This window comes from Lates calcarifer, linkage group LG17, assembly GCF_001640805.2.
Source record: "Lates calcarifer isolate ASB-BC8 linkage group LG17, TLL_Latcal_v3, whole genome shotgun sequence".
NCBI classification, from domain to species: domain Eukaryota; kingdom Metazoa; phylum Chordata; class Actinopteri; family Centropomidae; genus Lates; species Lates calcarifer.
This window is the reverse complement of record NC_066849.1, coordinates 4165210-4177949: the sequence shown is the minus strand read 5'-3', so window position 1 is coordinate 4177949 and position 12740 is coordinate 4165210. Positions and strand designations below refer to the sequence as shown.

At 41.7% G+C, this 12740-nt stretch overlaps 3 protein-coding genes across 5 annotated transcripts in view; 1 reads left to right on the top strand and 2 right to left on the bottom strand.

The window, feature by feature from the left end:
• crocc2 (ciliary rootlet coiled-coil, rootletin family member 2) overlaps positions 1-7862 on the bottom strand; it is a 31902-nt gene extending 24040 nt beyond the window's left edge. For 2 of the 3 annotated variants that reach the window (XM_051077528.1, XM_051077529.1), the window contains exons 1-3: positions 7521-7862; positions 6688-6841; positions 6420-6535 (exon numbers count right to left, since the gene is read on the bottom strand). In XM_051077528.1, coding sequence (XP_050933485.1) covers positions 6420-6535; positions 6688-6841; positions 7521-7577 — 327 coding nt within the window. In that variant the 5' untranslated portion in view covers positions 7578-7862. The remainder of the gene's footprint in view (positions 1-6419; positions 6536-6687; positions 6842-7520) is intronic. The other variant, XM_018670009.2, reaches the window with a different exon arrangement.
• hdlbpa (high density lipoprotein binding protein a) overlaps positions 1-12740 on the top strand; it is a 239887-nt gene that overhangs the window by 71400 nt on the left and 155747 nt on the right. The gene's annotated exons all lie outside the window — the stretch shown is intronic.
• Positions 8118-12638, bottom strand: klhl30 (kelch-like family member 30). The gene is made up of 8 exons (XM_018669806.2): positions 12488-12638; positions 11010-11857; positions 10718-10919; positions 10115-10201; positions 9802-9957; positions 9316-9504; positions 8786-8931; positions 8118-8648 (listed from the first exon to the last, which is right to left on the bottom strand). The coding sequence occupies exons 2-8, from the start codon at positions 11781-11783 to the stop codon at positions 8400-8402; spliced, it is 1803 nt and encodes a 600-aa protein (XP_018525322.1). The 5' UTR covers positions 11784-11857; positions 12488-12638; the 3' UTR covers positions 8118-8399.

Below are 12740 nucleotides of genomic sequence, written 5' to 3'. Positions count from 1 at the left end.
GGCCCACACAATACACAGTTCTGCTGCTGGTTTCCCGCTACTACTGTGATCAGCAGGTGCCACCATCAACAGACAGAGAGGCATAGCACAGATGTGCCATCAGCAGCAATGTGGAAGACTACTAGCTAGTTAACAAGCATGTAAACAATGCAGGATTTAAAACATTTTAAAAATGGCTTTGCAAATGGTTCATGAGGAAAGGAAATTCATTCAGCATGTTTTGTCAGCCCTCAAGGATACACGCAATGCGATTTGGTGTGTAATAATGAGTGTAAACAAAACTTTGTTTGTTTGCAAGAAAACTCCAGAGGGCAACCTTAATAGTACATATTCTCAGACAAATTTGCAGTTGATTAAAAATGATACACACAGTGAAACTTAGGCTTCTGGGGCTACAAACTGCAAACCTACATCAAGGCCAATACCATATCACAACCTCTAGTCTGGAACAGAGTTATTACTTTCCTAATTTTTAACTTGACTTTATGTATCTTCTGAACTCTGTGGGATATTCCTAAAGTGAAAGATATAACTGGAAAATCTACATTGCAAGAAGCTGGAGGGTCATGCAAATTACACAAATCTTATAGATTTCTTTCTCTAAGGACAATTTCTGATATACATTGTTTGGTAGTGTTTCACAGATGCAGGATGTGATTTCAGTTCTTTCAACAACTGTCACTGCTGTAGACTACACCTTCGCCACCTTGCTGTGCGTTCAGTGGCTAGGTGTCCCTGGCAACTCCTAAAGGTCCCTGCTCTGCCCTGATGAGGAGGGTTGTTTGCACTTTTTATACATACATAGCTGTAGTGTGTGGGCTTCTTGCCAGCGCCTCGCCCCTCTTCCACACTCTACAGAGAGGACGCTTTTTTATTGTTTCTCCCCAGTCAGCTGTAAAGCAGGAGGCCAGGGGCTGCTCTGGATTAGCCACGCTCCATGCAGGAAGCTCCCAAGAGGACGCTGTAACAGTCTGCTGTGGGGACCCCCACCTTCACTAAACTCTCCTCCACTACCATCTACTCCCTCGTGCTGCTTGCATCATTAAATCGCATCACCCTCATCTCCAAGTGAGCTTGAACTCATTGGTCTTCACAACACACCCATCCAGTGGTGACTGTAAAAAGGCAAAAGAGAGAAGCGAGTAATCCCAGTCCTCCATCTGTCCTAACTCAGGGGCTTACAGGCCTTACTAGGGGCCCAGAAGTGTGCTCACTGAACACCCTTGCTATTTATGATCTGCCTCACAGTACAATCACTCTTGAGCAGGCTTTGTGGCCCTTTAAAGTGGGCCGAGCCCAATCCCAGTGTCGCCTGACTCTTTGAGGTAATCTACTGCCATTTTGCAATAATGTTCAAGATGCAATTTATACAAAAACAGCCTTTTTGTCATGGTATGTTTTATGCCTCCATATGGGTGCTATGGTTCCTTTTATTTTTTCAATCCCAAGTATCTGTTTCGTGAGCCCTGCTTATGTTTCCAAAGTAAAAGACTTTTCAGCCTCTTAAAATGTGCTTTGAATTAGCTTTTTATATTTCTTGATATTTATGATTTGTGCCACTCCTTGTATTGTCTCTTTTGATAAATATTTCAAACAACATCAAGGGATAATCTTGCTTTGATTCATCTGCCAACAAGCAACAAGAGAATCATTTTCAAGGCCCTTGTGAAGGCTTTGGTGTTTGGGCCAAAAGTTGCTGCCTTGCTCATGTGGTAGATCAAAATCCAATCCATTTCAGTTACCAAGTTATGATTACAATATTCTTTCACTGACCAAATGTCACAACATTTGGAGATCTGATAACACCAGTTTATCTAATCATTCAACTGCGTTTTTTGACATGTCTTGGAATTTGGAATCTCCTCTTCTACAATATTATACCAGCACTGTTTATCCATACCTGTTTATCTATACAGTAATACATTTCCAGGCATATCCAGCAACTCGACCACATCCTCAGTCCGCTTTCCCTCTATCTCTGACTCACCCAGGGCGACATCTGGCCATGAGTGCACAGTCCAGCCAGCATGTGAAGGGTTACAGCTGCAATCGTTTTCCCTGGCTTGGCCTGGGCCCAGAGGCTTAATAAAGGGAATTAATGGAGTGCACTATCTGTCAGATTCCTAAACACAGCTGGAGCGGATGTCCATCGCCCCCAAGCTGCCCAAAAAACTTACTATCCTACATCAACAACATACCCATTCCCCCTTCCCCTCACATTACCCCCTGAGTGCTGACTCTGTGAAAGAGCCCCAGCTGATTGTGAAAGCTGTTTATGTATCATCACTGACCGTAATTACACAATGTGGGATAACAAACAGGGGGAATGGAAGTGAGGAGGGGGAGCTGCTGTGCGTGTGTTACCATGGAGTGAACATTTTTGGTTATGGGAACAGCTGCTGTGATGGCACACAGGGATACAAGTGATCTGTGTAAATACAGCCAAACTAATAATACATGCTATGTACCCACAAGCATGTGTCTGGCCTTGCACCACTTAACACAAGTGCCCCCCGGCAAGGACAATGCTGTACAAGACTTACACACACACACACACCCACTCAGTCAGTTCAAGACTTCACATTTGATTAGACTCTCTTGACATCTGAAAAAAGCTGAAAAGTGTGCTTAATGTTTGACTTTAAAGTCAGGTAACATGAGTAGTCTAATGCCAAATGTGGAAAGGGTTTAATGGAATACTTTCATCAAAAATTCTGTACTGAGATGGCCTTTTAAGCATATTTTCTCTGGGGAAGGCAATTAATTTTTACAATTTCATGATAGTTGAAGGAGTCAGACTTTTTGGCAGTGTTCCATTCAAACTGCAGCCTAAATGAATGGGTTTGTGCCAGCAGGAAAAACAAACTTGAAACAGAGGGGGGTAGCAGGGTAAAAGGGGACAGTAACACAATCCCTAAAAACAGACTTTATCTGCTCCAACTATGTTTGACAGGGTTCTTATGCAAAGACCCAGGGGATTCAAGATTTCAGAGGGCACTGGCAAATGGCAGTTGGTGTCAGAAATCATTCAGCAAGAGTTTATCTTTATCCAACTGACTGCCACACTGCAGTATTGTGCAGGCAGTCACTTGGTGTTCAGGCAGTAGAGTATGGATCTCTATGTCTGAGAAAATGCACACTGGCAGGACTCCAAAAGCAACACAGAGAGTTCAGAATTCAACCCAACATGTTCTCCAACCTCCCGAGGCCATCCAACTCACAAACTGGGTCAAAGGTTTATCCAGGTTCAGGTGCAATTTTGTGGGGTCACCAGGGATCACACTAAGTGACTCAACAGAGACACAGAAGAAGGCTTTCAGAGTCCAGGTGTGACTTCACCAGTATTGCGTTAATGGTCGTCTGTGGGGTCAGAGAAACTCAAGGAAAGCTGGAGAAAAATGGCAAATTAGGATAACTATATATGCTTCTTAACTGTCACACAGTCTGTGGTGGACCACCTTCAGCTGACATTCTGACACTATGAACATTGGATTTCTGAGAGACCTTTGATAGTTAGCCATCATATGTAGTATCAGTCAAAGGGGGAAAACTTTTTCTAAACTGAAAAATGTACTTTGAAGGAGTTTGACATTTTAGAAAATTATTATTCACTTAATTGCCAAGAGGCTGTACAGCAAATATGAAGCTACCAAAGCACATAGACTGGAATCAGGGGAAACAGCTAGCCTAACACTGTCTAGGAGTAAAAAAAACTCAGCTAACCACCTATAAAGCTCACAAATTAACACATTAGATCATGTTTGTTTAATCCATGCAAAAACTGCAGTGTAAAATTGACAAGTGTAAATGTCGACAAAAGACACAGTGGTTATGTGTGGGACTATTTCTTGGCAGGAAGGAGTGATTAGAGTCTTGTCATTGCTGTGCAGTTGCCTGGCAACCAGCAGAGACTGGACTGCCACTGAATCTGCTGGAAAATTACTAAGCAACAAATATAAAGTAATGTAGAAAGAGAGATTAAAGCCTACAGAGTGATTAAGAGCTTCCTGCTGCTGACTTTAAACTTTCTTTGTCTTTGGCTCAGTGCATAGTGTACTTGATAAACTGGAGTGAAAAATACCTGGTGGTCAAACTGCATCAGCCTGATCACAAAAGGTGAGGAGTGAGTAGGCCTGAAAGTAGTTATGGGGGCTGGTAGTTTGGCCCCTGGAACTGACAGGAGGGCATACTCCAGCTGTGAACTGGGACTGTAGATGGCTGTTACTGTATGAGCAGGGTGATTCCTGGTCCCCACCATACTGAGAGCTTTTCAGCAACACATGCAACCAAAAACTGCTTAAGGGATGCTACACTGCAGCTGGCCTTTAATTCTTAACTTTGAGCAATGTGCAAACTATCAAAACAAATTTCGATTGCACTACTCTATGTAAATTATCCAGAGAAATAAGTTCACGATGTGGGCAACTGGGACAAATGCTGACTTAAAAGGTTTCTCACATCATCTTATGGACTAACAACACTTCTCAAAAGCGGCTTTTCAATAAAATGTACAATAAGAAGATGTTATTATTTCAAGCCTGAAAATGAAGTGGATGCAAATAGAGCCGTTCTGGGCAATATGACTGATCAATAACATTCTCTTATTTATTTTTTCTGTTCTATTATTTTATCTATTTGTGTTTGTTGTAACAAACAGCTATGCATTCCATCAAACAACTGTCTGACAACAAAAACTAAATAAGAAATTAACTTTACTGACAATTTGCTTGTAATCATTAATTTCATGTCATCATTATTGTATGATACCACCTAAAGCCAATGAATGACTATATTGCCCAAACCCACTGCTGAGATTTGATGGTGAATATACTGTGTGTCTGCTTTCTTATGAGCAGCTGTCACTGATATGGGTCTCAAAATCATACTGTATATGACATATATTCAGTGATATGATCCCTTTGACAGCAAATGTTGAGAGAGAAAGCAAAATGCACATAAGACTGCTGGCCTAAATGGTAGCTTCATTCAAATGCCATAGTCATTTGTTTCTAAGGCATGGCTTAGCACATCGCATTAACATCACATTACAGCAAAGCTGCCAAACAAAAAATAGCATGGAGTTTTCACTGGAACAGACGAGTCACAACAGGAGTAATGAACCCTTTGACTTGTGAGACCGGATAAAGCATTCAGCTGCTTTAACAGTTATGATTTCTCTGATCATGAAAAAAATGAAAGAATAAATTGGTCTTGTGCTAATCCTGCCCCCCCTTAAATTGCCACTTAGTGGTATGAGCATCAAATACCAGCAACATTTACTTACGCTTTTTCTGTTCTGTGACTTTTCACACATCTAAAAATATCAACAAAATAAATATGCTATATATATCTGCTGAGCTAATTAAGTTATATTTATAGTTTTGGTTTTAAAATAAGTTCCAAAAGTAAGACAAACAGTGGGAGTTCATTAGATTTAAGCAGCAGAATGAGCGCAGTGTTATCACAAATGGCTGCTTTGTGCACCATGAAAAATGAGCTTTTTCTTCGACAGTCTCAAGGGACGAGGCCAGTGACCTTCACAATTTTCCCCCAAAACAGCAGCCGCTACATGGAGGGGGTAGCCATGGGGGGGCTATGAAGGGAGACGCCGGTTCTCGTGAGCACAGGGGGTCTGAGTCTACCTGAACAGACCACAAGGAAACCCTTCATGAAACCACCCTCCCCTCTCTTATTTACACTTACAAACACATACACACAAGCACATGCTGGTGTAGCCACACACACTCACACAATGGATCCCTATACAGTACTTACCTTAATGTATAAACTATAGTTCCATAGCCACTAACTAAAGAAAAATGTACGACATATTGCTTGTGCCAAGTTACATTAATTCATTCAGGAGTCTATAAATTCTGCCCCTCTCTCCCTCAGTTTTCACTACAGTACATGCAAAGCTGTTTCAACCTTCCCACAATGTTTGTTTGTTCAGCTCCAAAAGGCTTTCCCTGCTGGAAAGAGCAGTGCGACACTGATGTTTACTGTAACCATATTCCACTTCAAAAGCATGCAGCTTTTTGCAGTCAATGCTCTAGTGTGGCTGACCTTCTTGATCTCATCTCCAACCAAAACTGCACAAATGTATCATCTACAGTATTACATACCCTAACTCCTGTAAGACCTGCATTACCATCTGACAGGAAAAATGTCTCTGGGAAACACATTCTGTGAAAAGAGACATGTTCCTGAAAAGACTACATTATCTGTGTATTGCTGTTTAAATTAAGAATTAGAAGATGATCTGTATCTTACCTAGATGATACCACCAGTGTATTCCATCTGATGTGTTATGTCATTTTTGGTGACATCCCTTACAGAGTAAACTGTACTAGAGTGGCATGGGTACAACAAATGTTAAAAATTTGAATAATGTTCCACAGCGTAGGCTTGACTCCTACCCTGTCTGTGAGACTGGCCTGTTTGGCTAGTGGCTGGTCACGGTCCATCTGGCTAGGAGACAGCTGCTCCCTCAGGGCCCTGCTCTCCTCCAGCTCACTGACCTCAGAGCTCTCACCTGAGATAAGGAAGCAGATCATGCATACAGAGGTGTCAATCTTACCACATGGGGTAAAATGATAACGATATCTAGCAAGGCAGATTTATTGTCTGTACTGGATGTGTTCATAGCTTTTGTTTGTGCGTTTCAATTAAAGCTCTCTGCCCTACCGGCTGACTGCTCAGCCAGGTTGCGGGTGATGATCTGGCGGATACGGGTGGACACAGGCGTAGGCGTGACACCAGGCTCCTGTCCATCACCTCGAAGTGCCAGAGTCCTCTCTCCTGAGCTGCCATCAGAGTGAAGGAGGGACTCCTCCAACTTCTACAATCACACCAATCACCCTGACACATCACTTAGCTGAGCATAAAGGCCCATCTCATTAAAGTTAGACTATGAGAACAACAGTGGATGAAGTTTTAGGTAAGTAAAAGTAGTAATACCAAGTGAAAATAAAAATAATAAAATTATAAGCAAAAGCCAAAAGTAATCATTCTTGTTAAATAATATATAAATCTGGAGGTTTATTTATCACGTTATCCTACTGTATTGAAATCACTGATTCATTACTTTGGAGGTGGCATTTAATTATTTAAATGTCCCAAACCACTGTGTGTAGTTTGGGACATTTTCATCTATACCAATTTACTTAAGTTATTTACTTATGAAATTTACTTAAGTACATAGCTGGGGTAATTGTACTTCGTTACTTTCCACCACTGGAGAACAAAATAAACCAAAAACCTAACTCGTCAGTTTGGGTAATTTGTTCAACTGATCACTCACTGTATTGAAGTCAATGAGGCGAGCTGGAGTCATCTCAAGTTATGATTTCTAGCTGAAGGTTTCCCTTTCACCAATGGTGAAAACGAAGTAACTACATTTATTCTATTTCCTTCACAAAGTACAACAGGACACTAAACGTCTGCATTTCCTCCGTTAAAAAAAGCCTGTTAAAAAAAACATGACAGAACGAGTGGAACACAGCTGTTATATTACCAACCTGAATCACAGCCTCCAGTCTAGGTGAGTGTGCACCTTGCTCCCGTGGAGAACTCATTGCAAAACGACCCCAACTTTAATGTTAAACCTCTTCGCTTCGTTTGACGAGACAGAAACACTGCGCAAACGTTAACCTGCTGTAGGCAAATAAAACTTGAAACAGAAAGCTGTCAAATGCCGAACGCAAACTTAGCATAATATTAAGTATTAAGAAATGAAGATACTACTAAATTGGTACCTGCATAAAGACAAGGCGTTTGAGTTAAAACAAAACCGCTGACAAAACTTTTGCCAAAAAACTTTAGGACCTACTGCAAGCAAGCAGGACCTCTCTAATCCCACTTTAAGTTGCCAAGGTGACTACACGCTTCCGGGCCTTTGCCATAGAAACAGAATGCTGGCTTGGGTGTTTCCATGGCACGGCAGACGCCACGAGCCAAGCCACTGGATTCCGATGGGTTAATGATCAAAACACTGAAGGCAAAGTGAACTCTGTTCTCCCAAAGAGGATTTACATCTGGTTGACCAAAAACCAAAACGACAACAATAAAAAAATAATAGTAATAATGAAGAAGAAGAAACACACTATCCCACAAAGTGTTTCTACAAAGATTTAATGATTCACAAGCACCATTCAATAACACAAAAAGGAATTCAAATCTCAAACACATGATACAAAGTATAAATAAATACCAGCTAAGCAGCCAAGCCAGCCCTAAAAACAACCCAGGATACCTGAGGATCACGTAACACACTATTCTAGGGCACAATGACATCCTTGGATAAACATTCCATTTGCATTGTGTAACATAGATTTGATAGGAACATGTCTCTGTGAACTCTGTGACCCTGATGTTAGTCCCGTCAGGACAGGAGGCTGTTATGTTGAATCTATGGGGAAAAGCTCAGGCCACTGCGATGGGTCTAGAAAGATGGTGCAGACCCCGCTGTAGAACCAGAGTCTTGGCAGGTAGCACTCCACCTCCCAGGTGTTGGATGCTCGGTTGTAAACTTCCACTTCCACCCCATAGTCGCCCTCCATACCTTTCCAATGGCCTCCAGTGACAAACAACTTCCCATCCAGCGTTACCAGGCCACCATTCTCATGGAGCATGTGGAGAAGCTGGACCTGATGAGAGGAAAATGTCATAACTAAATGTGAACTGACAAAAGTATAAAACTGATTCTCTTTATATTCTATTTATATTCTTGCTAAATTAGCATAATTTAATTGAGCGCATTATTTCAGTTGCTGTCCAAACCCACCTTCTGCCACATGTTTGCCTCTGGATCATAGGAATAGACTTTCTTTGTGTTGTCAGCAACCAGATATATAATTCCATCCACACAGACAGAACAGGGAGAGGACAAGTACTTAGGGATGAAGGGTGAACATATGCTGAACCAACTATCTGGGGAAAAAAAAAAAAAAAAAAAAAAAAAAAACATATAAACCCATACGATTTAGCAGAATAAAGAGAAGACAAATGTCCATGTTGAATTTATGCTCACATACAGTATACAGGAAGTGACAGATATGTGGTTAAAATACTGTTAATAATAAGTTTTTTAAAAAGTAAGAAATTAGGAAATATGGTTCCTCTGACACGGGAACAATATCTAGTAACTACTGAGGAAATCTTCTTAACAGAACACTGTATCTGGAACTACAAATGAATCCACCAAAAGGACTACATGAAGTAGAACAATCATGTGATGTATTTTGCAAATGCTTTGTTCTTTTATTATTTACTGTTGCAAATCTCCCAATAATATGGTGCTTCGAGCATCCTTACCAATGACAGGGTTGTAGCACTGCATTGTCAAAGCATTATACTTCACAGCACACGAGCCAATCACATAGAGTTTCCCATGACACGCTGTGGCGGTGAAGTTAGTCACATATTTTAAAGCAGGGCACGTCAAGGCCCAGGTGTCGCTGTAAGGGTCATAATGTTCAACCTCAACTTGGTCCAGTGTTGTACCTAAAGAGGGAAAATGTGAGCAGAGTGAGAGATAAATTTGAATCATGTTTTCATAAATATAAACACAAAGTTACGGGAGGCTGCAGTGCAAACACATATGTAAAATGTTGACCTGTTTTTAGAACATGCCTATATTTGAGGCTGTTCATCCGCAAAGAAGAAATACAAGCAAATTCTTACAAACTACCACTGCAGAGGAGAGCCATTAAGAGCAGATGAGCTACTGGAGTTTATCAAAGTTTCCCAGTGCACTGCAGGTTTAAGGCACCACATGCATGACTGTATTTATTTTCTTACCTCCGATGACGTAAATTTCCCCATTGAGCGTTGCCGATGTGTGGTTTGTTCGAGGCCGGAGCATGGGTGCCACAGTAACCCACCTCCCCTCTCTTGTGATGTACTTCCAGGTCTCTGTGGTCGACCAGGTGTTGGTATTCGAACCTCGCGAGCCCCCTGTCAAACAGAGAAGAGCACTTTGTCAAAAGTCTGACAATGTTTTGCATTCCTCATGAGAAACTAGTGAGTTCTGCTCAAAACCATTTATCATTACTTCTTTGTTGTTTGCCAGAAAGGTTTCTGTGTTTTAAAGATTTGCTCACACCTGACCCACCTGTGACATACACATCATTGTTCAGGGAGACCATGGAGAAACCCCATTTGTTAGGGTTGGGGAAATTAGGGAGCTCATGCCACTGTTCTGCAGAGAAAAAGAAAAGAGTTAACGCTTGAGCATCATTCAGAGAGTGAGGGAAACTAAATGACAGTTCTCACAAATACAGTAAGCAGATGACAAATGTATACCAGAGAAATTAGACAATGATGCACTAATAACCTCCATCCAATTAGAGTTATGTCAACCCTTCAACATTGTGGGCAGAGATGTTGTGCATCAACATAAAAGCAGAAATCTTAGAATGAAACACATCAATCTTTTCCTTAGCGTTTGATGTAATAAACATGGACAAGGAAGCTACCTTCCAGCACAATAAAATGCTCATTTCAGGAACTGAGAAGATGATCCAGTTTTGTCACATCCAAACCACATTCCTGCAGAGCCGTTTTTCTGTCAGCACTAAATTTAATGACCTACAACACATCTGCCAAACTGTTTCGAGGAATCAGACAGGCGTTTCCCAACAAATTTCTCTTGTAAAATGGATTGTGAACTTAAAACAAACTTGAAATTCTGATATAGGGGAAAGAATATTTTTACTAGTCTTGGCATTGTAGAAGGCACAGTTCCTGGGCAGCAGTCTTTGCAGTCTTGGGTCTCGGTCCTCATCTTCATCTGAGTCATCTTCATCATCTGAGTCATCCAATGAACGACCTCCCATTACAAACAGCACCTCTTGCAGGTTTGGTTGTGGACTCTGAGAGCTGACTCTGTCCAAATATTCTGGTGCCAAATTCATTTTCTAGAAAAGTAAAAGTGGTGATTGTATTTGGAAATCTACAGACAATGATCAAACAAAGATAAGAGAGAAAGGGAGGAGAAACTTGCTTACCTCTCTGTGAATTTTTTCCACAGCCTCTCTGCAGCTGGGAGAGGCCTGAACCAGACTGTCCTTCAGCAGGGTATTAGCCAGGTAGTCCAGGCTGAGTAGAGAGAGACGGGACAAGGCGAGGAGTTCGGGGAGGTGGCAGAGCCGAGATTCCTTGTGGTGACTAACCCATTTCAGGATGGCCTCCACACGGGTGCATTCTGACCGGATTTGTAGTCCCTCATTGGACAGGCAGGCAACCAGCCTGTCTTTACCCAATAGTAGAAACTCCTCACCTTGTTGTACAGCCTCAAAGTTCTCCAAGAGGAAGGCCCAGGCTTTGGCCACCACCTCAGGACAGCCGTGGATCTCCCCAAACTCCAGAATTCCCAGGCAGTTGGTTGCATCGATCTGATGCTGGAGGTATCGGCTGCAAACGGCTCTCACTGTCTGGAACTGCAACTGGCTGGAGGTGCAGATCAACCCCTCCACATTGCTCTGGTTGATGGTTAGCTTGCCTGTGTAGGCAAAGTCCAGCAAGACGCTGAGGATATCAGGATCAACATCATGAAGCTCCACACGTGCAGCTATGCTCTCCACGAAATCGCCAGAGAACATGCTGCGGAAGTACATGCTGCAGAGCGCCAGCACGCCACGGTGACAGGGGAAGTCCCGGCCACCTGCAGTCAAGGTTACATCAACCAGTTTGGGATGAGAGCACAGTGAACGCAAGCCCTCCAGGATGCTCTGGGAATGGGAGGACAGGCAGAAGTCCAGGTCATCCACATTACGCACCATGGTCGACTCAAGTTCAAAATGTAGGTCAAATCTTCTCACAGCAGGGATGGTCAAAAATCAGGTCCAGAGTTTACCTGCAAGTGTAGAAAAATTTATAAATACGCAGGAGATATTATTCCAAAAACTTAAAATAATGTTTATTGACAGGAGAACATCAATAATCTTATTCCAAAGTTTTCCTGATAAAAAGTATATATTATTTGAAAGACATATTTGATTTACCTGCCTCATACTGAGATGCTGGAACTCAGGAAAAAGTATGGTGTGAAGTAGAAGACTATTTGTGGAGTGACATAATTTACTACTTCCAAAAAATGGTTTATACTATTTTCTTTGAAATTACAATATATAGTAAAATAACATGTACTTTTTACTATGGCACAAACAAAAAAGCCTAGAAAAAAAGGGGAAAGGTCTTTAAGTTTTGAACTTAGTTAGAAAACACTTTCTTCTCAGTGACCTTGCTCATGTGGTTTCCCTTATTAAACAGCAAAAACATAAAACACGTCTTATAAAAAGTCCCTTGTCTTTTAAATGTGGCATCACTGTGTTGTTACAAGGACTACAAAGTGCTTTTGGCTCATGATTAGTACGATATGCTGTAATAGTATGACTCGAATCTCCTCCAAAGCCAACATTAAATTACATTTCCTGTCATCAAATACTGTGAAATTAAGTAAAGAACCGACAAAAGAAAAACTCACCACAGAAGAAGAGAATGGAAATAATGGCTCATCCTTCCAGTAAGAAAGCTGTTTGTAGCTGAGCAGCTGGTTAGATCAACATGGAGTAGGCAGCATGGCGAAAGGCTTTTGCCAAGTCATTGGGACGGGCTGCCTGTCTTTCACTCAGTTATTTTTAGGACTGACAGTGACGCTGTGCTGAAGTCAGACTCCAAACAACATGTATGGGACCCACAGCTGCTGTTACAGGCACATATTTTACATTTTCTAAATG

Bases quoted from the DNA above. Each gene is read 5' to 3' on its own strand.
- klhl30 (XM_018669806.2), bottom strand. From the start codon at position 11,783: ATGGTGCGTAATGTGGATGACCTGGACTTCTGCCTGTCCTCCCATTCC. The intron at 10,920-11,009 runs GTAAGCAAGTTT...TTACTTTTCTAG, and splicing joins TGGAAAAAATTCACAGAGAG to AAAATGAATTTGGCACCAGA. The intron at 8,932-9,315 runs GTAAGGATGCTC...TTTTTTCCCCAG, and splicing joins GTGCTACAACCCTGTCATTG to ATAGTTGGTTCAGCATATGT.